The 24,172-nt window shown below is 36.4% G+C and overlaps 1 protein-coding gene across 2 annotated transcripts; it reads right to left on the bottom strand.

Moving 5' to 3' along the window:
* Positions 1 to 1,220: 1,220 nt before the first annotated feature.
* On the bottom strand, positions 1,221 to 23,931 carry DYNC2I1 (dynein 2 intermediate chain 1). Of its 2 annotated transcripts, XM_054390092.1 has the most exons (25): positions 23,917 to 23,931; positions 22,637 to 22,690; positions 20,574 to 20,997; positions 19,982 to 20,034; positions 19,677 to 19,727; positions 19,048 to 19,359; positions 18,501 to 18,559; positions 17,386 to 17,443; positions 16,610 to 16,687; positions 14,925 to 15,111; positions 13,776 to 13,878; positions 12,264 to 12,393; positions 11,674 to 11,785; positions 11,250 to 11,344; positions 10,802 to 10,928; positions 9,770 to 9,942; positions 9,089 to 9,251; positions 8,112 to 8,225; positions 7,048 to 7,109; positions 5,962 to 6,013; positions 4,502 to 4,562; positions 4,158 to 4,254; positions 3,784 to 3,915; positions 2,340 to 2,563; positions 1,221 to 1,392 (listed from the first exon to the last, which is right to left on the bottom strand). In XM_054390092.1, the coding sequence occupies exons 1-25, from the start codon at positions 23,929 to 23,931 to the stop codon at positions 1,221 to 1,223; spliced, it is 3,108 nt and encodes a 1,035-aa protein (XP_054246067.1). The 2 variants fall into 2 exon arrangements, with proteins under 2 accessions (XP_054246067.1, XP_054246068.1); XM_054390093.1 differs by lacking the exon at positions 19,677 to 19,727 and having other exon boundaries at positions 14,925 to 15,138.
* Positions 23,932 to 24,172: the final 241 nt, after the last annotated feature.

Genomic DNA, 24,172 nt, shown 5'->3' on the forward strand with positions numbered 1-24,172 from the left:
TTTAAACCTGTATTTCAGGTTCAGGCAGGGGCTTTTGCATGCCTTTCTTGCTTTGTCTCTCTCCTTGAAGTTACTGCCTACCAGGCAGCACCACAACTTTCCTCTCACTATTCCTTACAGAGGGATTTGTTCCTTGCAGAGAGAGACATAGGGAATTATATAGCATGCTGGAGTCCTGTTCCCATTTTTTTCATGTTTTTCAGTTACTCAGCAGAATGATGACTATCCCTCTTCCAGATCAATTGGGCCAGCAAGAGCCACTGCTTCTTGCTGACTTAAAGCACTGAGTTCTCTGATACAAAGCGTTTTCAGAGGAAGGGGGAGAGGGGAGGAAAGGAAGGAAGTCAGAGAGGGAAACAGGTAACAGACAAACGTCAAATAGATTTTCCAGGTACATTTCTTTTTACTCATCCAGTTTGAGGATTTTTGAGGAATTTGGTTTTATGCGTATAAAAATAAATTACATGGCTGATCAGGAAACTGGGACAGCAAAAATGGTCTCTGAAATATGCATCTCTCTGCCAGTTTATTGAGCTCTCTGGATTATGCCTGCTGCTTCTGAGGATAGGTGAACGAGTAATAGACTACAACAGGTTCATCCCTGAGGTGATACTTATACAAGGCACTGCATTTGTTACGGCTGTGACTTGGCGCCACCGTGTGGCCACTATGAGTTTGCTCGATTTAACTAACAATTTACAAAGCAAACGTTTGTAACCAGTAAATTAGAATTTACAAATTATTTCCTTCCATTCTGTGATTCTATGTGATGTAAATTTGGATTCTGGTATGTTTGATAACATTTTAAGATAGATACAAGAAAGCGTTACCATGTGTTAGTATGGAAAAGGCCCAGAGAGAAATCTCCATACCTTCAGACTCCCTACATAAAGGCACAACGTTATTCTCACCAGACAAAGGATTGCTATCACTTACTTCAGAATAGAAGAAAGAAAAAGGAGTGTAATTTATAGGAATATATTTTCAGTATTTTTTAAAAAAATATATACATCTAGAATACATTCAATAATGAAACACAGTTCATCATCTTTCTCATTATAATAGTGCTAAATTTGGTTCTGTCATTTTAAAATACATAACTGAAATACTGTACTGGTATTTTTAAAAATATATAGAAGTTATATACAAATGCAAATGACAAATCTAATTGCAGTGGGAAAGAATCTAAATATTTTGCACTAACTTGTATACCCAGACTTCTAGACAGCCTGCAATAAAGTCAAATGCAGTTTTTCAGATTCGTCAGACTGAGGTAATGCCCACTTCTTCTTTACGTACTGAACGTCTATCTGTCCAGATTCTTTGGCCAGCACAATGCCCAACAATCCATTTGGCTTTTCCGGTTCTCCCAGTAGAGTCATACTTACAATGCTGAAAACAAAAGAGCAGAGGAATTTTTTAACAGAGGGCAAATTAACAGAAACTGATGTTTTCAGATGTTTCTAGTAGGTTATAGTTAACGAAATTATTCCTTTTATCTGCTCACCGCAGTGTACTAGTCTAACAATTTCAAGCCCCAGCATGCTCTAACTTTTCAGCAGTTTCATGTAAATATAACAGGCATTTCCTCCCCTGTTCACAGATTCAATCATCAGTTTCTAATCGTGACTTAAATATTATTTCGAGCATGTAAAAATTAACTCTGTTTCATGGTGTTTTCCAGTACAGAGTAACAAAAAAAATATTTTCTCCCAAAATTAGCAGCACTTTGCTACAATTTACAAGGGAAAAGTTTAGTGAGAGGGGTATCAACCAAGGCTATTTTAAGTCTAGGGAAGACAGCTTCCCAGCAGGGCTTCCACAAGGTAGGGAAAAGAATCCTGAAGCCTGTAATTAAGGAACAGTATTGTGAGACTATCCTGATCTTAGTTCTGGTGAACATGTGCTAGCTAAACATATCGTTTGTGACAATGAACTGGTAACCATACTGTTAAAATGCTGCCCAACATTTTCCCTATTTTGAGGTTGATCCTGACCCAGCATTTTGAACTTGACGTAATTTTAGTGGGAACAAAATTTTTCTCTTCATATAAACGGCAACTGCTTCACATATAGATACCTGTCTCAACTGATAACACTATACCTAACTTCTATTTACTCTAATGTTATTTCTCCTTCATCAGACTGTATAAAATAATATAGAAGCATAAACTAAAACTTAGCTCACTATAATCTATTTTCACACCCCCAACAGTTTAAAAATACAGTTAGTAAAGCAAATTCTTAGAACATTTGAAAACAAGCAAATAACCCCATCCAAATTTAGATTATAATAATATTAATATTTTGTTTAAAAGAGAGTCATGTCAGGCACTTACTTCTCTGATGGAAAAGTCTGCTTTGCCACAGGCAACAGATCATTTTCCAGGAGGTCCCAAATGTAAATATTAGATGATGCATCCAGGACAAAAAACACAGCAGGTCTGGTTAAAGCCCACTGCAGGGCAATGATTGCCTGGCCATTTGTGCTGTCATTCCACTGCATGAGTGGATACTCTGATGTCATTTGGTGTAGTCTAATGCTTCCATCTGAACAGCCAACCTGTATCAGATTAAAAACAGAAACACTTCCTGGGAACAAAACAGACTAAGCAAGATAAAAACTGCAATTTGATTCTTGAGAATATCAAGTATATTAATGAAAATACTGATCTGACTCAAGTGGCACATCTCTCTCATATCCACCCTACAGACTATTTGAATTTTTACTTCTATTGTCATTTCGAGTTCAAAAGCAGTCCCTCTGTACTGAGCACACTAATCTAATCTCATCTAATCCTGGGTGGAACTCTTAATTTCCTATTTAAAAAGGAAAAAAAGAGTTCTAAACTATCAGCTTTACTAATGCTGACTGCAGACTGAACTGGGGCAAGGTCAGAGCCTACAGATAATTCAGATGGCTATTTAGTGACATACATGATCTGTAAAACCAGGAGTAGCTTTCAGTGGGACAGGCTGTGCCTAACAGTATCATGATAGGAAAGTGATTCATGATGAACAACTAAATCCAAACACAGACAGATATCACTGCTTCTAGATATCTTCTTATAACCTTTTTCCTGCCTAGTATAACACCCACAAGTTTGCTCTAACTTGGCTACAAAAGAAAATATATGCTATGAAAATATAAAATATCTTATTCTTACTACCAAGGACCACCTCTACAATAGGAAGATTTCCTGGAATTTTCCAATTATGATGACTTTTTACCATCACTCTACAAATTGTGCTTACATTTAAAAAGACTCTGCAGATATAAATATGCAGAAGTCAATATCACTCTAAATAAATGCATCTGGAAAAAAGGCAGGAACATCAAGAGTATCCACATAAGGAAAAAAAAAGTTCTGACTGTGTAAATGTGACACATCCACACTATTACCAAATATATTCATTTCATACCTTAAGCAATTCCAACCAAGCCATGTAAATCATGACAAAATTACAAAGAAAGCATTTTCAAGAGAGAATCGAGAACAAATAAATGCAAAGACAGGCAGAGGTGAGACACAGCTGTGGCTTCACCAGCAGCGGATCTGACTGCAGAGCTGAATTTCAGTAAAAACAAAGAGTAAGTCAGGAGGCTACAGTGAGAGTGTCATTTGTTTCTGTGAGCACAAGATTTGTTGTTGCCCTCCATGGCAGACTGGAATTAGTGAGGTAAAGCAACTACCATATCTAGTTAAATATAGCAAATCTGAAATCCTTCCTCAGCAAGTGGTTAAGATACAAAACTTGTATTATATTAAAATGTTTTCATACCAGAAATAGTGGCTTTCCAAAAGGGAAGAAATCAATGGCGGTGATGCTTATTGATCTCAGTCCACTTTCTTGAGGTTTAAATAGCTTTGGAAAAACTTTTAAATCATGTCTTGTACCATGGCATACCAGCCCCTATGAATATAAAGAAAATAAATTCAATAAGACACAACAAAATTTGAGTTATCATTATTAGAAGAAAAAAAATAATTCTCAGAGATGCTACCTTTAAAGATCCTTAATAGCTAACAAATTTTAACAGCTAATGGATTTTAATAATAGCCTCAATTGTAAGTCTACTGGTAAAATTATAAGTAAATGGGGCAGCTTCCAAACCCAAAAATAACAAATGAGATTAATTTCAGGACATTACTCACAATGTTTGTTCCAACAATGAATTGATTAGGATTGGAAGGCAGAAATTTAACCATCAGTGTCTGGGGTATTCTCTGGCGCACATCCTTTGGGAAGAGGCTGAGAAAAACATAAAGGTAAAAGATATCATAAGTACAGGAAGTTGTCTCCTAAAGCTATGCAAGTACATACAGAAACTCTCAATCTAAAATTTCTAGGACTAACTCCAGGAAAAAGTGCACATTAAAAATGCTCCAAACAAATAATGAAAACATTGTTAAATATAACTTAAACAACAGTAAATTAATAAAGCATAGGAAAAATTAGCTTTGTGAGATACACATGTAAAATGCTCCTGTTTTCTTACCTGTTATTCAATTCCATAGTAGAGCTATGCACTAACTTCACTTTCCCTCCAGGAATTAAACCTAAAATGATATAAAATCACTATTTAATTGATTTAAACAGCTTGCATTAAGAAAGTGCTATCATCAAATTAAACCTAAGCTACTAACTTAAAGGGTATTTAATAATTAAATTGTTTATTGTAGAAACAGCTTTTGGAAGCGTAGGTTTAGACTGGCTCTTAGGAAGAGGTTTTTCAGTGTGAGAGTGGTAAGACTCTAGAAGAGGTTGCCCAGGGAGGCTTTGGATGCTTCCTCCCTGGGGTTGTTCAAGGCCAGGCTGGATGAGGCCTTAAGCAGTTGAGTCTAGTTGAGAGGTGTCCCTGCCCATGGGACAAGGAGGTTGGAGTAGATGATCACTAAAGTCTCTTCCGACCTAAGCCATTCTATGACATATAAGAATCTTACATCATTTAGAATTATTTACTTCAGAATTCAAATCTGAAGAGTCTTTGACAGAAATCAAAGAAAGAGAACAGAGTAACATGATCTCACCAATGGTGAGAACACACATTTCCTTCACTTGGATCTTGGACAATATATTATATAAATGAAAGACTGTAATAATGCTTCTGTAAGATTGCTCTATGCTACTTGTTAGTAAAGAATAACATAATTCATATGCTTCAAACAGAAGAATGTTTTGAAGAGAAAAAAAAAATGCTGGTGACATTAAAACTGTCAACACACAAGCACAGCTGTAAAATGCATCTCTCCACAGACACCACACTCAGCTTTAGCAGCCAGACATTGCATGTGAGCTTAAAAATCATAAAACTGATCAAAAATTCTAGTTTGTTAGGATTACTTCATTGTTTATGTATGTATTTTAAAATGTATCAGGATTTTAACTACAGCCTTTTCCAGTTAGGTAAATATCTAAGTCTAAATTCGTTCAAAGAACAAAAAGTTTGCAATTTTGTTCATTCACATCGCCCCAAAAGTGCTGAATAGACTTTGTCTATTCTTGTCATGGAAACTTTTTCTCACATTAAATTAAGTACCTTACCCAAAAGAAAACTTTCTGAACAATTAAAAAAACAGAGATATAAGCTGCAAAGTATTGTAAGAGATTTGGTTAAAGCTAAACATAAAAAAGGAGGATCAAGAAAGACATAAAATCTCATATTCTTAAAACAAACCCAAACTGTGGAGGAGACAGAAATCTGCTTTGACAGTTAAAGGAATGTGGTTGTCTGGTGGCAATTATCAATATAAAATTAGTAGATGACACCCAGTCAAAATAATTCTCATGCTACTTAATACACACCCCCAAATATCTGATATATGTCCTGTTCAAAATCAATCTTTTCCTCAGTAACTTTGTCTTCTTCTAAACTACTTTTGCCTTCACTGATTATTCTTCTCTCTTCTAACTTCATCTCAAAACTCAAGCACTTTATTCTACCTCTAACATACTCACCTAAATCAGTCTGTGAACCAGCTAAATCCACTTTCTGTAATTCAACAACTACCTGAAAAGTCAATATTTAACATTAATAAAGCAGTAAAATTTTAGGAGACTTTAAAGTTTTTTAATTAGTTGCAAAAATTTATAACTCAGCTCTAAAGGAACCTTTACATAAGTAGGTCTAACATTACAATCATTGCAGGTAGACTCTCTGTGCCATGTCAATGTCTGCAATGCTAAAAATAGCTTCATGTGCCTGCTGGATGTTTCCTGTTGGGAAGCAGAACATGGCAAGTTGTACTCTACAGTTAAGCACTAGTTGGCATCTTGTTGATTTGGTTGGTCACAAAAGAAACCCTAACCCACCAAATAAGGACCTGTGTGCTTTTCACTATTAAAGGCATAGAAAGGGTAGGTCATTTGTCCTCAATCTGTTGCTACTAAAGTTACTTAGAGCTTTAAGAGACTTAACTAGTGATACAGGATAGAAATATTTTTATCCCCTTCTTATTCCCTTAACCGTTCAGTTCTTCAGGCAAGACCGATTTGGAAATAAACAACAGGTTCAGCAGCTGCATCACTCAAAAAGGTGGAAAATTTCTGATAGAAAGAAGAGTTGTCAGGACACTAATTAAGAGCACCAAACCTGGTGCCCACCTGACCATCATATTTATGTTTATCAACATAATTTCCCATTTTGCCTCTTGAACATTTGTTATATAAATGATGTTATTTCTCACATACAATCTGTAGTCTCTGACACCACTGTGATTCAAATAATTTAGGTGGATGGAGGTAGACTGAGGTCGGTTATTAATTAAAAGAAATATGTGAACATATTCCTATGAAGCAGAACTACTGATTGCCTGTTTTCATGATTCCAGGTACCTGTAAATACTTTTGCCTAAGGATAATATCACTGCACTAGAGAGTTAGGTCAAAACTTCCAGGGAGAATTCCAACAGAATGGCCAGCGTTGCTGTACTTTTGAGGGAGGAAATTCTCATCATAAATCCCAGATTTGGGTTGCTCTACTTCGAGAAGTATTTTATTATTCCAACACATGATACTTTTTCTTTTTACACATGTATTACTCACCCACATATTGAGGATTCCATTTTCATCCATTGATGCTATCTGAAAGGGAGGACCTGACATTTCTGTGGAACGAATAGTAACAATTTATACTCATACACTGACCTGCATCCTGAACAATATCAAAGGGCTTGAAACATTTCCTAGATTAACACATTCTCCAAAACTTCCTGATTTTCTCAGATATATAAAAACGGAAAGTGTCCTATTGTGTCAAAGATAATCACATGAAAGTTTCTTTATAGTGAGGGTGGCCAAACACTGGAAGAGGCTTCCTAGAGATGTGGTCGACGCTTCAAGCCTGTCAGTGTTTCAGAGGCATTTGGACAATGCCCTTAACACCATGCTTCAATTTTTGGTCAGCCCTGAACTGGGCAGGCAGTTGGACTAGATGATTGTTGCAGTGTATTCTATATCTTTACTCTGTTGTGCTCGTTTTGTCCTGATGATCTCTGCATCTTTTCATATGTCTGGATTCTGTATGGGCTTTGCAACAGAACATTAATAGGTGCAATAGATGAAATCTTGTAAAGCCTGCAATATGCAGCACATTTCTTTGGACTAATCTGACTTCAAAGTGAAAATGGAAGTCATAATATCTCCTCTAGCACACTTTGGGCATGACCATTAAAATTTCTTTGCAAAGATCAGTCATTAAAAAAATTAGGCAAAAGGCATAGGAAGAACCACCAAGTCTCCCATTTTAAGTGCTTTCAGCTGCAAGAAAGTTCCTCCACTGATTCAGTTAGGGTTTTTTCTTTTTGACATTATAGAAGGACTAAGACTTCTCCAAAGGCAGTTTTTGAATGATAATTGTTTTATCATGGAAGAAAAAAATATTGTCTGGTAAAGAGACATAACAATTATGTCTCTATATCTGATAGGAAGCTGCACTGAATGAATGTTAAATAAAAATGGGAGCAGAAAATAAACACGAATGGTTTGGTCAGTTGACACTACAGACAACTTCAGAGCAGAACAGAATTATAAAGTGGATTTTTGATGTCTTTATTTCACTAGATCCTTAAGGATGTATGTATTGATGCTTTGAAGAGCAGCTTACATACCCTCCTGATAAGAGAGACTGGAGAGCCCATAATTCTGATCAGCGTAGAGAGAGGTTGAGACAGATTCCACTGCTAGTATAGGAGAGGTGTGGTTTACTGAGTTTAGAATGCCATCTGTAATTAAGGATAATGAAAGTTAAACACTGTATTAATTTAAGCAAAACCAACAACTTTTCAGCTTATGGAAGAATGATGACCACAAAGAAATTATGGCAAACAATGAACTTCATAAAGAATTACTTTGTAGAAGTCTTAAATACACAACTGCAAACTGTTTCCTAATTAACAAAATACTACTAGATAAATCAATGTTTCACTACTTGTATGTACTTCTCATTTTCCAAATGACTGCTGCACCATTTATGCCACTGTACCAGATATTTCATTAAAATCTGTCATTTCAGTGTTACCATGGAAACAATTAAATTTATTTCAAGCTCCATAAACAATAGAGGTTGAAATAAATCACTCCTTACCACACAAAGACAAAAATTAAGAAAAATTACTCCTAACAGAAAGTAACTACCCTGAAACAAACACCACAAAAACTACCCCTTAATAACATTTTAAAATAAATGTTTATTTGGAAACTATTCCAATATGCATTCTTTGTCAGATACTCTTGATTTCTGGACTTGCCCTGTGCACTGAACTTAACCTCAGTTAATTCTAAAGGCATAAAGCCTCCTAAGTATACAGCATTAAAACCTGCTTGCTTATGTAAGCAACTCCATGAAACTGTGTATATATGTTTGACTACTAGCAACAGAAAACAAAACATCTTTGATTTGCTAAAACAATTAGAAGTTTATCAACAACAACTAATGGTGGCTTTTACATGGCTACTTTACAACAATTTTTACTAGACTAAATATAACCTCTGAACTGACTACAAAACAAGACTGTTCATAGAAGAATTAGCAGTGGAATTGTTTCACTGCCCATAAAATGACTAATGAGAATGTAGAGATACTAACCAGTGGAAAATGTTGGAACTCTAAATGTCCAGTCATTTTCACTCATCGTCACATGAGGATGCATTCTTGAATCTTCTCGAAGGTCCCACACCAACAATGAACCATCTACTGTTCCAGCAAAAACTAATGGTGTTTTACTGGGACTAAAACAGCAACATATCACCTGTTACACAATAAAAATATGCATGGTTGATGTTATTCCAAAGGCTAACAATTTCATAAACCTGAAATATGTTTGTTCTTCCTAGGTATGTAAATACAGAAAAGGCAGCTTAAAGGTGTTTGCAGGAGAAGGACAATTTATTTAAAAGGCAAGCAGGATACAAGACTTTCAGTAGGCCTTCACTTTTCAAGACAATTGTAGTGTAATATGCATCTATTGCCACAAAGCTGAAGGCAGAGATTCAACTGCAAGATGGAGATAGATAGAGAAGTCCTAACACCATCCCAGCCAGCTGTTTTAATTCCATTTACTCTTCAACCATAAATGGAGTCAAAGTTTTAAAACAAAAACCAATGAAACATCATGACCATCACTACACCAGTTCTGGAGCACAAAGTGGAATGAGAAGACTTGGTTCATGTGGCTCAAATGTGCTTCTCAGAAGACATATCTTGCAGGCACACACATAGTAACACCTTTCATTCAACGGGCAAATATACATCGTTAGTAAAACATACCTCTGAGTCACATATTAAAACTTTCTGAGGACTGGAGGGCTGCCAGATGTTCCAAACACATATGATACTCTTTCTTTTCAGTAAATCAACAGCTGCCTTCTCAGGTAATCCATGAACAGAAAGTAGTGTCTGCCTCTGAACTTGAGAGACGTACAGGCAGGATATTTTTCGGTCTAAATGATTTTTTATAAAAGAATCAAGAAACAAAAGCAGTAAATAAAAAAGTAAACTCATTGCAGAAGAAAAAGCATATTTAGCTGCTATAGCAACAACCAAAGAAACTAAGATGTAACTATGCAGAATATTTCTATTAACAGTCTGTTGCTTTTAACACTATACAAGAAAAAAGGAAGGACCAGAGAAGGAATCAAAAAAAATGAAAAGTAAGTAGAAGGCAAAAAAGAAAGAGAGCCAGGAAGTTAATAGAATAGTTGTGCTGGGCATAAACAAGTCAATCTGATCTGACATCAGTATATATACAGAAAATAAAACTAAGTCTCAAACAGGAAACAGCACAGGCCAGGGTCTTTCTGGTTCATCTCATGTGTTCAGATATGCATACACATGGGTTTGTGTTATAATAAACCTTCCTAACATAATTTCAGTTTTCATCTGAACACCTACTGTTTACATGAGGAAGGTATAACTGCAGTTCAAATATATCAGGCTACATTCCCCCTGCTCAATAACCTTGCTTTATTTGCAACTTTGGCCATATTGCCACCACAAAGAGCTCAAACAGAATAACACCCCTTAGAATGGCCTTCAACTACAGAGGCAAGAAATTACATCCAGGGAACCCCTGTATCATGCTAGTGGCTGGCTACATTTCTGGTTTATAGCATCTCCCTATGAGAAACCAATCTTTGCAGAGTTATAGCAAGATTAGTGCAATTAAAAGTGGGCTTTACATGATCTATATATCCTGGTATGTGCTGTTCGCACTTCAGTCATGACAAAAAGCACTGCATTTTGCATAAGGAAGAATAGTTCACACTGTATACTAGAAGGCATAGAATAAAGTTCCCTTACCATGGAGGAATGGCTGGTTAGTATTTATCTGGAAACAGCTATCACTAATAGACAGACTGGTTTGTCCAGATCTTAGTTTCCTGGGTTCTGTTGCAACTTGATCTTCCTCTAGCAAAACAGCAATCACCTTTCAAACATAATTACATTTGTAGAAATAAAAGGGTTGTCTTATCTTTTAGTTTTACTATTTGTAGCTTTCTAAAGCATGTGGAATAATTTAATAAACCATTATCAACTCCCCTACTAATTTTATACCTCTGCAAATACAGCTTTACAGACATCGAAGTTGCACAGTTCTGGTTACATTCCTTTGCAGAGAGATGAAACTCATTGATAATGAGTATTATTGAAGTAATTTATTTAAATCAGTCAGAACAGGTATTGTCAGTGATCTATTACACTTCGTATTTATGTATGTTACTCAGAAAGGATATCAAGCACAATGTACCTGGCAAGCAGACTGGAGGAAATTTGCTAATCTTTGTGAATCAATTTTAGGTGTTACAGTTCCATTCGCTGACATATCCTGGCTGTTCAGGGAACCTAAGAGAGAACAAAAACCAAAATCAAACTCGAAGCTTCGAAAGGGAGTAATTTAAGAAAACCATATGATCAATGTAATTTTTAAGCAAGAGTGGCAGGAATCAACCTCTCTTCAGCAGAACAAGATCTGCTGCCAATAGAAACAGCAATCCAGACAACCAGAAACTCTTTCTGCCCCTTATTCTCCATCCCCTCCACAAGGGCATTCAGAGAGCCTGTGACAGTTTGTTACCAATCCTGCCTGCCAATATTACAAATTCTGAGAATTGAAGGGCATGAAAGTTTACATGCAGACATCCATAAATGAATATGATTAAAGTGTTCTTCACCTCCAGACACAAGGGCACCTTCTGCTGGATGTTGTGTCCATTTCTCCGATGTCTCAACTTCCTCAGTCTGAATGTCTCTCTCAAGATTGTCCTCATTACACTGAACATAGGCCTAAAATAGAAAGATAAAGTGATCAATATATGGGTGACTAAGCTACAAATGACAGCTGTTTGTAAGTTGAGTTTGTAAGTATACTGACACAGTGTCACTATTTTGTGCATGCACATTCTACCACATTTCACACAAGAATGCCAGACCTACTGCAAAAACACAGGATGTCTTACATGATGTATAAACACTAAACCAAGCATACTTGGGACAGTGAATTACAGACATATAGAAAGTCCTTTAGAAAATGGGGAAGGAACACAAGAGAGTTCTCTTGTAACACAGAAAGGAAATGGCCTGTTTGACCAAAACATTTTTGTATCACTGCTTCATGGTAATTAAGGCCTAGAGATAAAAATTATCAATTTATTACTTTACTGTCCTACTAGCTTCAGTAACCTTCTTGTGTAAGGATAATGATTTTCCAGAACAAGAATCAGCACTTTCAGGATTTAAATCTTACTACATATTTGCTACCCACCTGTTTAGTGTTCATTTTTCCAAAATTCCTGATATACATGTCGTACTCATTTACAGGAGGCAAATCCAACAAAGGAAAACTAACTGAGAAGTCTAGATCAATCAGTGGGAGAAGTTCGGAACTCCGTTTTCTTTAGAACGAATTACAAGAGAGAAACACAAAAATGGTTAAGACCAAGTATTTGGTATTTCAAGAGAAAATCCACCCTGTTTTGGTACAGCAACAGAGAACTAAATCTACTGACTGAAGCTGTAGCAAAATTAATTGCAAAATAAAAATATATCAATAGAATTTAAGGAGGGCTGGTAGTGACAGGACAAGCCACAATGGTTTGAAACTAGAGCAGGGTAGATTTAGGTTGGACATAAGAAGTTCTTTACAATGAGAGTGGTAAAATACTGGAACAAGTTGCCTAGGTATGTGGTTGAAGCACCATCCTTGGAGACCTTCAAGATCAGACTCAATGTGGCCCTGGGCAGCCTGCTCTAGTTGGAGATGTCCCTACTTACTGCAGGGGGGTGTGGACAAGATGACCTTTGAGGGTCCCTTCCAACCCAATGAAATCTGTGAATATGAGTTTGCAGCAATTCCATAGCTAAACAGTCTTAGAGATCCACATTCTAATTGCAGTTTCTTCTCAGGAAGACAGTCCTTGAAAATGGAAAAGGCTAGACAACATGAGCTGGAATTTCTCTTCCAATATTTTAGGCTGAATTTTGCTTTAGGCATAAGGACAGTTTCCACATTCTTTTTCTGCTTGATGACATCTATTGCATTTTCTTACCAATATTTTATTTTTACTTCTTAATACACCACCTCCTCAGAAACACTACGGGCACAGATTGCTGACTTCTAATTCAAATGTACGAAAGTTGCTTCCTAGTTACAAACCTTAATGACACATGTAGACAAAACTTAACATAAACAAGCCTCATATTAAAACTTATAACTCCAAAGTGCCACAGCTTATTTATGGGATCCTTTCAGTCTATTTCTGACAATGATTTAGTATCACAGTGAACAATTCCACAACTCCTTTCTCTTTCCATTAAAATGCCAGATATCTTCAGAGGTACACAAAGTCTTATACATAGTCATAACCAGTCACAGCACAAAGTTAGTGAGGCTGACAAAACCTTTTCAGAAGGCAATTCAACTTCAAGAAATTACAGTTCTGCTGTACCGTACAGCTATAAGTCTTGCCCTTTAGTACTGTCACCCATTGTCTAACCATTCAAGTGACTGAAGAGTCATACAAAGAAATTACAATCCTGGGGCAACTCATTCTGTAATAAAATGATACACATAAACTGATGTGTAGATGAATTGTTAGAAAATAACATCTAGCAAAGGCTGTAATATATTTACTTAAGAACTAATTGCCTTGCAAAATAATATTTGATTCTAAAAGCCTCAGGTTTATAAACTTCACATATTTTAAATATAATTTAAAAAATATGCGTGTCACATAGTGAGTTGCCATTTTGTGTGGATTATTTAAAGTATACTTACTTCTGTTTACTAGCCATAATTCGACTACTTTGTCGTTGGTTTGCCCTTTGAAAATCCATGAATATCCCACAAAAAGAGTTTCTGACAGAAGGGTGTTGCCTTTCTGTGATATTATAAAACATTGTTAGTGTTATCATGCACACCTTACAGTGCATTAAAATGTAAAGCAGTAAAAACAACAGATTTGTTACAACATAGCTAGTAGAAGCTAGTAATTGCCAATCATACAACATGTTTTAGCACAGTTATCAGTAAAATAAGCTTCTTAACTTCAGTAACAGGCCAGCACTGTTCACTTATTATGGTCCATTTCCAAATGACTGACCATTGTCATCTTTATTTTAGAAGACTGATACACAAAGTGCCTCCTTTCTCCTACCACTAGCAGGTCCCTTGTTCCCTTGTGCACAGTTAAACACTCTATGGCCAATTCTAAAAATTGTATCCAACTCACACAGACTACACTACATGTTTGCCACACCTCTAAATAAGAATTCATCACTGTATCTAGTGGACAGCCTCATCAAACCAACCTTCCCTGATGCCTTTGGATGAATAAACGAAACCTTGAAAACTGATGCTTCAAAAGCCACAGTTAACAGAAGAAAAACACTATCTGATGTCATAAGTATATCTGGCACTCACAGATACCAGATCAAGAAAATACAGAATTCAGAAAATCAGAATACAAGAACACAAGTTCAGAAAACCCTCGCATTTTAAAAGTGATTTAGAACTGTGTATTTAAGTATTATCAGTACGTCTCTTGCCTTCCCACCTAGAGAAGTGGCTTTGACTTTGCTTAAAAGAAAAAGGCAAGTTAATGTCACCGGAAGCCCCAGACTGTTCTAGTGCTCCTCCAGTTTTCAAACTCCACGCTCTCATATCCTCCTCTTAACTAAAATAAGACATGCTAAATGTCAGTCTGTAAATTTTCATACTTCACATTTTAAATGATTAGTAATGCCTCTGAATCATTCTTCAGCAATGTAAAAGTTACAGCACTTACTCACAAACCTAAGTGACTCACCCAGAGGACCAGATTTCCGCCTCTAGGCAGACTTCTAGGAAAAAGTAGGCTGTTTACTCTTAAGTTGTATGTGCTATTCATACCTTTAATATAAAAAAGACTGGTATCTATTTGCATACCCATGGTTGGTTTCTGGTTTTCATTTTCAGATTTTTTTGGCAGTGAGGTACAAACTCTATCATTTTCTGCACTAATTGCTCTTTGAATTTCCTCCATTTCTGATGTTCTGGAAAAGGGAATCTCTCTTCGGTTTTCTTCTGCATCTCCTTCTTCATCACTGCTGTCTTCAAAATCATCTTCATAATCCTTTAAAAGTAATAGGAGTTTCAATAACTAATAAACATGGATTATAGATGTATAATATCTTTTCAAGATACTTTCAAGATGTCAAAGACAAAATTCTCATACAGATGTCCATAAATTCTCTGACTGAAAGGCATTTTAAAATATCTATTTGACAGGAAGAAAATGGCATGTCTTGATTATGCAGTAATTTTAATCAAGAGAAGACAATCTCACACTGGTGTTCTTCAGTGCTCAAAATAGCTTCCTTTTCTCTTTTACATATCTTCAAATAGGAACTATATGTTAAGTGAATTATGTGTTCTTTAAAGAAATAAAATGACACCATTCAGTGGCATAAATGCATCATGGATGTATAAAGTTGTTTATTTGATAGTTTTAATCCAAGCTGCCCTTCAATGGCAGGCTCAAATTTACTGAACTACCACACTATCTGTGTTTGAAAGTCAATGTATAAGGGTCATACTTTAATAATTCTCTTAACTGAGACAATTCATTTCACACTAAAATAATCACCAAACACAAATGATACAAAAAAGCCTTAAACATGCCCATTTCTCTCCACTGAATGGTAAAAAGCTACTCTAAGGAACAGCAGACATCAGAGAAGTGGAGGTGAGTTCTAGCTTCACCCAACAAAGATACAGCTGGCTGAGCTAGCTGGCTCAGGTAGCAATGAAAGCACATTCAAAACTCTTCTATCTTAATAACCTTGATGGCTGAGGGAACTGTTGTTGTTCAGCCTAGAGAGGACTCCAGGGGAACCTTATAGCTGCCTTCCACACCAGAAAGGATCCTACAGGAAGGCTGGAGAGGGACTCTTCGTTGGGGTGTCTAGCAATAGGACAAGGGGGAACGGTTTGAAGCTGAGGGAGAGTAGGTTTAGGTTGGATCTGAGGAAGATGTTCTACAGTAAGAGAGTGGGGAAACTCTGGAATAGGTTGCCCAGGGAGGTTGTGCATGCCTCCTCCTTGAGGTTGTTCAAGGCTAGACTGGATGAGGCCTTCAGCAGTCAAATCTAGTTGAGAGGCATCCCTGCCCACAGCGGGGAGGTTGGAGTAGATGATCTCTAAGGTCCCTTCCAACCTGAGCCATTCTGTGATTCTATGAAAAGAGAGCTTAAAGTAAGAGTTGTATCAAACAAATTGGGGGAGAGACTGCTGTGTGTCAATACTTCTTTTCTATGATATTCTTGCACTGAAAACCAGTGAGTCTTTTTTCCCTCCTAAAAAAAAAAAATCATCATTTTCCACAGAAAATCATTTTAATTGTTGAAATCCAACATGGCAGAAAGACCAACCCCTGATGATACTAAGTATACAACAGAGAGTTTTTTATATAACATTTTAGTTATTCACCATCTACTGTTAGGCAACGTAAGGTCACTATCACCTAAAAACAATAAGCAAAAACCCTGTAAAATCTTGTAATTTTTGTTTTTGTGAATAATCACTCTTCTGATACTTCAGAATTACTTCAAAAGGACACTTGTATGACTTACTTCAAAATCATCTTCATAATTTGCTGAAAAGTTATCAGATCCCATGTCTGACTTATAGATGCTTGTATCTTTCTTTTCCTAAATATGAAAAATAAATGAAACTGTTAACCAGTCTTATAAAAGAAATATAAATCTGCCAAATATTAGTGTGAAGGTAGATAAATAGTTGTTACTTCTCAGGTAGTTATATATTTTAAAGCAAACATACAAAAAAATAAAGTTTAGAAATATAAATAAAAGTGTATGAACAAGTGATAATTACTGATTTAAAAAACAACAGAAGAAGACAAAACAAAACCAAAGCCTATCTTGGGAAGACCAACTGTTTACCCACCAGTATTTTTACTGGGAAAGACCTGCATTTTTAGTTATACTGGGAGACTCAGTTGGTTAATAAAATAATGCAGATGACAGAACTAGGAAAACAGACATGGATATAATAGGAAAATATGTAATTAAGTAATTTCATTAACATTGAATCCTCTGCTGTATTTACATGTGTAGATGATTTGTAGTCTCTTTGTATCTAAACTCTTTCCACTTATTGAGAATGATTTTTTCAAGCACAGAAGATCCTGAAATACAGTTAAATAGATGGCTACCTTCAATGCTCAGCAAATTTATACAGAATAAATGTATTTTCTAATTGTGTAACCAGGAGGAGATGTTAAGAGGTACCTTATTTTAGAATGGAATGATATTGAAATACACATCCTAAGTGTTATTAATGCCAAGAAAAATGCAGTGTTCCAAGTTCCAAAATCAAATAGTTTTACCTCTTGTTTTGTGTCCTTTTCCTCTTTCTCAATGAGTTTTCCACTATCTTTTACTGTCCTACTGAAAAAGAAAACATTAATTTTATTTGTTAACTCAGAAAAAAACCACTAGTTTTCTTGTGGTTTTGTTTTTGGGAAGGTTTGTTTGGTTTAGAAAAAATAGGTCTTCCTCCCTGAAATGGAAAAAAAAAACAGTTGACAATTTCCAATAAACTGAAATATTGCTACAAATACTTTTATAGATCTCTGTGATACAAAACGATAGTGAAACAGCCAAGTGATTAATCAGTCACTGTGACTAAAGTGTTCTGTCCCATGCTGAAGAAACAGAAGTTAATACCTATGCCATAGTGGCAGTGACTTCACTACATCTGTCAGTGTCCCCAGAAACCAGCATGTCAGTCTTCTGTTTAACTAGGAAAGTAAACTGGGATTTAAGAGTGAAAATTGTAACTAACAACATACCTGAAGAGTTATACTTCAGAAAGATGAGGAATTTGACATGGCTGAGGCATGAAAGAATGCCAAGAGTACTAGACTATATAGAAAACTTCTCTAAGATTTTATGTTTTCTATTAATAAAACTTAGAAATATTGTCCTGAAATTTAAGTGATCCTACTGAGGATGACCTGGACGCCCTTCCCTTTCACACACAATATTAAACTTGATTGGTTGATATCCGCATATACAGATACATACACACATATATATATATATATATATATATATATATGTTGTAGCTGCCATTCAGAGTAGGAACTAAACAGAGATATTTAAATTAAAATAAATATAAAATAGTCCTCACATGTATCTATGTGACTGCATAGTCAATTTCCAGAACTTCTGTCTCCCAAACTAAGTGCAAGGACTGAAAAATATTTCTTGCTATCCTCCGGTAGGAAAAACCACAAGACTACATTTTTATATGAATCTTCTTAGAGGAAAAACAAACACAGAATTTTATTTTTTAATTGCTATGGTATTGTACACAGGGCCTATTAAAAAAATATTATATTCACCCTAGATAGCTGAGATCATGAATTCATGTTTCTTGTTCTGTTGGTAATTGAATCTTAGTAGATAATAAATATTTATTTTAAATCTCTGAATTTACCTTACATGCTGATGGCTCATTTCTTCTTGAATCTCATCCTCTTTTTTATAATCACTGCTCTGTAAAAGAAGTCATAATATTCATGTGTTAGAAATGCTAGGTGGAGATATGTATATGAATCTGTATTAGTAACAGTGACATTAAGCAGTAAGAAAGGTTTCTAATGAATTATCTCTGAGACATACTATTTTTTATCAGTCGTCGCTTGTAAGAAGTTCTGTGTATCAACTAACGTCAGAATATCTTCTTACAGCTATAGCAATCAAAGAAAACAAACACCCACATACTATACACGTAATAAGCACTTCTGAAAACACTAAATATTTGGGAGTGAAGTTTGGCCACATGCCCTTCTGTAATGCATTTCAGAAATTAAATTAAAAGATATGTAAGTATTCACCTTTGCTTAACGAAATCTTAAAAGAGTAAATTCTGGCTTTTTTATAGGATACCTTCACATTAGTACCTTAATAACAATGGTTAAAAAATGTTCTGGGCCCTTAAATTAAGCTGTAAGGCAATGTTTTAAAGTCTTAACAAAACTAACCCCTAGATCATGCTTCTTTCTTTCATTTTCTCTACTTTTTAATCTCTCATCAGCTTTTGCTGGTTGCCCTTCTCTGTCTCCATAGGAAGATCCCTCATTAGATCTCTTCGACATATATTTTTCTTCCAACTCCTTTTCATAATGTTTATGACTTCTCTCTTTTCCCAGCCTAGCAAAATGTTCTTTTTTTTCTCTGTGTCTTCTTTCTCTTTCTTTATCCAACTCTTGATCTTTCTGTAACTTGTGTCCACGTTCACGTTCTTCAACTTTGTAAGCCAAAAATTTGTCAATGCTCTTTTTGCCACCATCATCCTGGAAAGAGAAAAATAACATTAAAGAGTTAGAAAGTTTTCCAAGACTGTTTTATCTTCACAAATCTATCCATTTTTGTCCATTAGAATAATGGGTTTGTAAGTACCTAATTTGTTTCTGCCAAGTGGATGCTACAGCCATTTTTTGTATCTGCTACAATGGCAAGTTTCAAATTATTTCATCACCTGAGATTCTGGTACTTCGTCTGTGACATTGTGTATTTTGCTACAGAAAATTCTTTGGGTTATGTATTCTTCACACATGAATTTAGCCTTTGTTTACTAGGTGGTCAAACATAAAACAGGATGTGTACTTACCAATAACCTTGTAATAAAGGTATAGATAGCAGATGGAAATTTTTGATGTAGCTATACAAAAATAAAGCACCGTTTGCTATGCAAATTATATTTTTCTTTTACGTTAAAGAAAGAACACAGTAGTTTTTCCTTAAAACAGAATGGCTTAGAAGTATTTTCTTATGTGTTCTGTACACTTGTGAAGAACTTACAATCTATGTGTCTCTTGGATTTCTTGGAAACTGGAGTCTGATCCAGTTTCTTCATTATTCTACTATTTTATCTTATTCCATTATGATACATTTAATTCCTTTTCATTCCTTTACCTTCTTTTCTCTATGCCTTCTTTCTTGCTCTTCACTTCTTATTTTTTCCTCCTCTGGAAAACATATGTATAAATTAATGAACAAATGTTATTATATTGAAACTATGTACATAATGAATTCTATGTAGGAAAGAATATCAATGCGGCCTGTGTTTTCTAAAACAAAGAGTTTCCTAAAAATAACTTAATGTTCTCTTGAAGTTCTCTCTCCAAAGCTGGTTACTCCTTTGCCTTTCTTAATGAACCCCTCCATTCTCAATTGTAACTTCAGCAGTTACCCTGCAACTTAGGCATTCAAATGGATCTCATTAGAGGATGTCTAGGCAGGAAGGTGCTTATCCTCTTCACATCAAATGACCAATAAAACCAGTGACATTTACCCTCTCTTCAGAGGAAGAGAAGCTACCATTAAAAATTTTAAAAGCACCAAAATAAAACTAGGTTTCCACACGATTCCATAAAGATACACATTTCAGTAGGTACTCAGACCTTCTTGTCTTCATCCTCTCTATACAGGTGGGGTTATGCTTTCAAATTATTTCTTTCTAAATATCAAATATTTCAAAGTACAACAGCAACTTCAAGCAACTCACCCAAACGATGCCTGCTTTCTCTTCTTCTGTGATGTTCTTTATCTTTTCCTTCAAATGACTTCAGATTATTTTGTATATCTGTTTGCTTCATCTCATGTCTTTTACGTGTTCTGTCTCGCTCTCTGTGGCTCTCCCCGTCTTTATCTTTTGTTTCACTGTATCTCTCCCTCTGTAAACTTGACTCTCGATGCTTATCTTTGTGTCTCTCTTGATCAGCTTCTCCCTGGTGCTCTTTTCCCCTTTCTCTCTCTCTCATTTTATCCCTGTCTCTTTCAACTGACTTAAATCTCTCTCTCATTCTTTCCTTACTCTTTCCTCTGTCTCTGTGTTCATGTTTATGAGTGCCTGTGTCATGCACAGGCTTCTCTTTGTGCATTTTTCCTTTGTGCTTTTGGTCTTCATTTTGACTATCTGGTTGTGATGCCTGAAAATAAAAATTTAAATATTTCATCAATCTATTTTGATATAGAACATTCCTGTGGGAAAAAAAAAACAACAACAGTGGATTGATAACAATGAATTTAATTTCCCAAACTGCATAAAAATGCTGGTATATTTCTAAGTTTACTTTGTAAAATTACTAACATTGCCTACACCTATTGTAAAAAGAACTAAGAAATTAAATAAATAAGCTGCATTTTCAATACATTTGAAAATCAATTGGTTAACCCAGAAAATTTACTGTGGAACTGTGCATTCTGTTTAGTGCTACACTGTAAAATCAACTAAGTGTGTTAAAGTTGTTACAATAGCTCATGTAGACAAACTGCCATCTTCTAAAATAGGTTACAGATACATTCAATAGTGATAGAGAACTGGGCATCTTGCAGCTGCTTTTATAAGAGATTAGCTTTCACTTGGGACAGAAAGAAGCCTATAAAAAATTTTAAAAGGTTTTGGCCTAGATCCCTTAAGGATCCAACTATTCTTATGTTTTTCTGAATTGTAAGAGATTATATTTAGCCTTCCTGAAGCAGAAGCACAATTCCCACTGATTTCACTACACCCATGATTTCAGCTATTTGCAGAACAAGTAGAAATTGCTTCAATTATAGTAAATGAGTAAAGTGAATTAAACTTTATCCACCTGTTTCATAGAAAAAAGTAGTCACATCACTTCTGCTGGCATTAATGTACCCAACTCAAATTTGTTTGCTTTTAGCCCACATGCAACTAGTGGAAATGTCACCAAATGTCTAAAAAAATACAAAATACTTGTACTGCAGTATTGGCATTTAAATAATGGGGGCTTTGAAATGTAATTGATAGAAAGATAGGTAACAGATTAAGAAGTAGGATGCTTTAGTTATCAAAGGACTAATAAAGGTCTGGACAAGACATAGAGAAGAAGACACATGTTGGAAAACAGCTTTTTAAAAAAGATAGCTCAAAACTAATAGGACTACCAAAAGTGCAACTGGCTGGAGTCTGAATACCTATTTGGCCAGCAGATAAAGTAATTAATCAGTTTAAAAGTGCATGACAAACATCACAGATGATGATAACAAATATAATACATAACAAACATGTTGGAAAATGAATAGGCCAGGTTGTATGAGGCTTTGAGCAAGCTGGTCCAGCAGATGTCCCTGCTCATGGCAGGGGTTTTAGAACTATATGATCGTTAAGGTCTGTTCCAACTCAAAACCATTCTATGATATAAAGCAGAGCTGTAACTTGTACTTGGATGGCCAGCAAATCAGACCCCATTACATGCTGTGTGTTTACCACAACAGTATTTTTAGCATTTACCTAAGAAATCTCTAGAGCAATCTTATATGACTTGTGTAGATAGGAAGAGTTGAGTGGGCCAGCCTCTGGACACACCTGGGACTACAGAGATTCCAGAACAGTCTGTTGTGTCAAGGAATATCGCAACTACACATTCAATGGTGCAAATTTAAAGCATCTGGTGTACAAAAAAGCCTTAAAGAGCCTTATTATAGATCCCAGATGGGGGAGTGGATAGGAGAACAATCAACCTTTTAGATTTAAACTGTCAACAAATTCCACAGCTGTAAGGCAACTTAACATCAGAACTAGTAGAAATAAAATCAAGTCACCCTGAGGTGTTTCCTAAGTTCTTCTGATTTCCAGGTATCTTCTTTGGTTCTTCTCTAGAACACAAAAAAGCAGCAAATGAGCAATCAATTTGAAGAGAGAATTGTGAGATCCCCTTTCTGTAGTTTTAAAGACAGAGTATTTTTTTTTTACATGTAAATATTTACCTTTCTTATTTCCAGTATAAGCTGCCTATTTGAGAGCCCTCAAATAGGTAAGCTGCATGAGTGATAGATTTGATTTGACAGAAGATACATGGTGTGGCTGTTAGCATTAAAGCTTCAAGTTCTTTGGCAAGTCTTATACCCACATATCAGAAAATTTTAGATCAGTTAAACTTTCCACCGCAATTCATTAACTCCCCTATTTTCAGTAAAGAGCTTATTGATGTATCACTGTTATTGAAATGATACCTGAATGCTTTTTTTGAGTGGTCCTAATGTATGACTTCACATACCCTGCCCAGCCACTGTATTTCTTACCCCATTTTCTACTCAGCATGACCGTACACCAATTAGCTGTAAAATCCAGATTCACACAACAGTAAATGCGATACTTTGGCTTTTTCAAGTGAACGTGTAACACAGTAACTGATGTTTGCATGTCCGTGTGCTTTTTGTTTCCTTTAATGTGGAGCTCTACAAACCTTTCATAATTCATATCATTATGCAAAAGTTATGTGGGTTCTTAAAGAACTAAAACCCAACAATTAGCGGTTACCGGAATACAAATTATTAAATATACTTTATGTACAGTCTGAAACATTAACAGCTTTGGATATTTTCCCAAACCATCTATCCTCTTCTGGAGGAAGATCTGTGGCTGAAAGGGCCTCAATCTTCTGCTACAGAAAAAAGTATTTCCTTACGATCTCTACTTGGGTGCCAGTTTCATCTGCATGCTGACAAAACGAGGATACTTGGAATTGCCCAAGGAGAGCCACGGGGCTTTTCAGTGCCAGCAGACGGAACACTACGAGTGTTTCCCGCTTTTGCCTCCACAGGAGCCCTGGTTTATTCAACGTCAAGGCACGCGAGTGGTTTCAGCGAGATGGCACAAAGGCACGTAAGGCTTAAAGGGTCAGGAGCGGGGGGAGACGGAGCGGTGGACGTGTACCGCTGCCACCGGCCCTAGCACCTCCGCAGGGCCCTCCCGGAGCCACAGGAAGAGGCGAGGCGCAGCGGCCCTTCTCGCGGTGTCGACAGAAGCCGGGCTTGGGCTCGGGCTCCATCAGACTCGCCCGATCTCCCAGAGCCGCGGCCGCTTCCGAGCGGTCCCTCACCTTGTCACCCTCCATGGCAGGGGCGGGCGGGGCGCCACGCCGTGTGCCGCCGCCTCCGAGCGGGAAGGAAACCAAGGCAGTTGCGTCCGGGCCTGCCTAGCAACAGTTGGCTAGGGGGAAGCAGCCGAATAGCCGAGCGATGGATGAGCGTTGGGGCCCGCCGCGGGCGAACGCTCCGGCCGCACGGCGTTGTGGGAAAGACAAGAGGTGAGAGTGCGCAGGGCTGGGCTCATGGTGAGTCTCGTCGGGGCGGGTG

This window comes from Indicator indicator, chromosome 20 (genome assembly GCF_027791375.1).
Source record: "Indicator indicator isolate 239-I01 chromosome 20, UM_Iind_1.1, whole genome shotgun sequence".
NCBI lineage: Eukaryota > Metazoa > Chordata > Aves > Piciformes > Indicatoridae > Indicator > Indicator indicator.